General features: G+C 53.7%; 1 protein-coding gene across 1 annotated transcript in view; it reads left to right on the top strand.

The window, feature by feature from the left end:
- The first annotated feature begins 3,075 nt into the window (after positions 1–3,075).
- Positions 3,076–3,594, top strand: part of CCDC177 (coiled-coil domain containing 177) — a 2,364-nt gene continuing 1,845 nt past the window's right edge. The window contains exon 1 of the mRNA XM_008591437.1: positions 3,076–3,593. Within this exon, the coding sequence (XP_008589659.1) occupies positions 3,076–3,593 (518 nt within the window). The remainder of the gene's footprint in view (position 3,594) is intronic.

Raw genomic sequence — 3,594 nt, 5'->3', positions numbered from 1 at the left:
TTTTAAAAAAAAAAAAAAAAAAAAAGAATGTGCATTATCTACCTGGGCCCACTTCTCCATGGCCCATGGGGTTTGTGGAGCAAGGGGAGCTAACAAAAACATGACCTCGGGCTGCCTGCTATGCCATGAGTAACAATGTCATTTGTTTCTGACCCAGGAGTCTCATGTCTCCTGCAAGCATCTATGAAACACGGCAGACTAACTTGTTAGCATGTAAGTAGGGGTAAACTGCCAAATCCTTCACAGTTCTTAACACTATCATCCAAATGTCAAAGGAATCAGTAACTCTCACTTTCTCACCTCCTATTACACCTCAACCTCCTGCACTGTGGCATCTGACCCAGTACAATACTAACCTTTTTGTCAATGTCACCAAAGACCAATAACTGCCAGTTTCAGTGAGTATTTGATTCTAGGAAAAATCCTTCTGGACCTCTGCAACCTTTCACACTAGGGGCACATTCTCCTTCTGATGTGCTCTACTGTTAGCTTACACAAGACCACACTTTCCTTCTTGACCTTACTGGTCCCCTTCATGGGCTCCTTTTCCCTTAGCAGCACCATCAATGCCCTGCCAGCCTCTCATATAGCTCCATCTGCCTTCCCTGAGTGTCCTCACCCACAATGTTGGTTTTAGGAACCTTGTACATGGTGATGACACCCTAAATTCTAGCTCCAGTACAGCACTCAGACACAACTTATCCAGCCACCTGCTAAGTAGCTCCAATTGAAATTCAAGTGGTCCAAAAAGAAATTCATCCCTTCCTGGCCTTTCACACCAGCAAGTGCTCCCTCTTGGATCCCTCTCTCGGGTTGTGGCACACATGTCACCTCATTGCTCCAGGCAGTCATCCTTGACCCTTCACTGCTCCTCACAGCCCAAGGCAAAGCCATCTCTGAGAATTGCTTCTTTTATGCTTTTCCAGAATCCCTCCCTGCTCCCCAGTAGGCCCATTCCTCCTACTGTTCCTTTTCTGGTCCCAATCCTTCCTGCCTTGGAATGATTGCAGTGTCCAGCTAAATGGGCTTCCTGCCTCCTCTTGGCTTTTGTAAAGCTCCCAACCCATGGTTACCAGAGTTATATTCCTAACATATAAACCAAATTATGTCATTTTTCCTGCTTAAAATCCTTCACCTTCTCCTCACAGCCTACCTGACGACGTCAACGTTATTTAACAACATAGTTCACCATGCTCTCTACAGTCATGTGCCGCCCACTGTGGAACTCCCCTCTCTGATGTATTCCTCTTATCTGTCATCTAGGGCCACTACCAATCAAAATGGAAAAGAGGTGGGGAGGAGGTATCTCACAATAACTCAGTGAATAGCACTAACTGGTTTTAATTTTTATCTGAACCAGGAAGTCTTAAGATACTGCATTAAACGCTAGTCACGCATGTTCTGCCTGCCTGCCTCAGACCCATATGAGTGTCCTCAGTTTTTCTTGAAAAATAAAATCACAGTTTGGATCAGGCGCCGTATTTCTACCCAATTATTTGCTATCAAGTTTGTTTCTCAGGGTCCCCTTGAGAGACGAGCTGAGCAATTTCTTCGTTCTGCCCAGTTAACGTGCTGAAAGACTAGGGGGTATCTTGGTGGTAGATCAATGTCTATGTCTATATCTACCTATATATGTGTGTAGTATATGGTATGTATATATAAATAAATATTGCGTGTGTGTGTGTGTATGTATGTATATATATATATTTTTTTTTTTTTTAATTTATTTATTTATTTTTTTCCTTTCCAATTTCTTCGTTCTCTAAGCAAACAAACCAACACCCTTCAGAGTCCACCAGGAGGCGCCGCGGGCTGCAAAAGACCTGCGGTACCTTCACGGTTGTAGAGGTGGAGATAGATGCAGCAGCGATAGAACGGGCTTTCTTTTTTAAGGATCAGTGTGAGGGGAGGCAGCAGAGCCGCATTATTTTAGGGAGACCTTGTCGCACTCCCCCTCCCGCTTGTAGGGAGCGTCTGGGGTGTGTGCGCCCCGCTCGCGGACCCCATGGAGAGACGCCGACGGCGGCAGCTAGGGCTGCCTTTGCTGCTGCAGCCAGCAGTAACCCGACCCCGCCGGCGCAGGGACTGAAGAGGCGCAGGGGAGAGAGGCAGGCTGCGAACAAAAGCCCTCAACGCCGGGCTGGAGCCCTCGGACGTGGGGTAAGTGAACTGGCCCGGGAACCCGTGAGCTGCAGGCACTGGCCCGGCCGGGTTCTCTGCGCTCCAAGAGCCCACCCCGCTGGGATACGGTGGGGGAACTCGGAGGGCATCTAGGGGCGGGTGTCCAGGCTCAGAGTGGGGCGGATGATCCCTTTAGCACATTCAGTCTTGGAGATCGGGTGCATCTGGGAGGATCCACGTACCTTCTCCGTCCCCTGCAAACACCCGGTGGGGAGTGGGGATGGAGGAGGCGGGCAGAACTCCTAGCAAGCACTGCCCGAGAGGCAGGAGCAAGAATCGATCAGCCCTCCCAGAAGGGCCTTTAGGGATTTCTCCCAGTCCTTCCATCACCCTTGGGCCCGGCGCCCGGGTCTCCTTGGGCAGTGGGAAGTCAACCATAAACTTCTTCCCCAGGCAAATGGGGTCCTCGCAGCAATGCACTTTGGGATGAACAGGCCTCTTCCTTTTTTGTTCCTGCAAAGCTGCATCCCCGGCAGCCCGCCTAAGCTACAAACAAATACGCTAATCCTCCGGGGAATCCTCCAGCGCCTCCCTCGCTGGCTGCTGCCTGTACCTCGATCTTTTCATTTTAACTTGCAGCAGAAAGGGGATGCGTCTAGCGGGTCAGGCGCCCAGGGCAACCTCGCCACGAGCTGCATTCTGCGGCTAAGGGAGACAGAGGTTGCTCTCTGAGCACCAGCGACCGCCCCCCACCTGGCCTGGCCCCCAGCCTAGGTTTTCAGGGCATCGGTTTTATGATTTACGTTCCACCAGGCCTCTGAGCCTAATCCGAAAGCGGATTAAGTTAGGAGGGGGTGAATATGGATGAGGAAGGTGAACAGCTCTCACATGAATTCCTCGATTTCCTTCCTGACTGTCATCCGCAGAGACTCCAACAAAGGACAGGGCTCAGCCATGGTGGACCCGGTGCCTGAAGAGGAGAAGGCGGGAGCCGAGCCCGGTGGCTCAGGAAGGGAAGGGGCCACGGCGTCCGTGCCCCCTGACGGCCAGGGCGCCCAGCAGCCCGCGGCCTCCTCTGCCTCGGCTTCCGCTGCGGTGCCCCGCAAGGCAGAAGTCCCGTGCGCGGCAGAAGGAGAAGGCGGGCGGCGGGAGCAGTCCCCGCTGCTGCACCTCGACCTCTTCAACTTCGACTGTCCAGAGGCCGAGGGCAGCCGCTACGTGCTGACCAGCCCCCGCTCGCTAGAGGCCTGCGCCCGCTGTGCCGTCAAGCCAGTGGAGCTGCTGCCACGGGCCCTGGCCGACCTGGTGCGCGAGGCCCCGGGCCGCTCCATGCGGGTGGCCACCGGCCTGTACGAGGCGTACGAGGCGGAGCGGCGCGCCAAACTGCAGCAGTGCCGGGCCGAGCGTGAGCGCATCGTGCGCGAGGAGAAGCGGCGCCTCTTCACGCCCTTGGGTCCCGCGGCGGCCGCGACA

Source organism: Galeopterus variegatus, unplaced genomic scaffold (assembly GCF_000696425.1).
Source record: "Galeopterus variegatus unplaced genomic scaffold, G_variegatus-3.0.2 Scaffold6912, whole genome shotgun sequence".
In the NCBI taxonomy this organism is placed as follows: Eukaryota; Metazoa; Chordata; class Mammalia; order Dermoptera; family Cynocephalidae; genus Galeopterus; species Galeopterus variegatus.
This window is presented reverse-complemented; position numbering and strand designations above follow the sequence as displayed.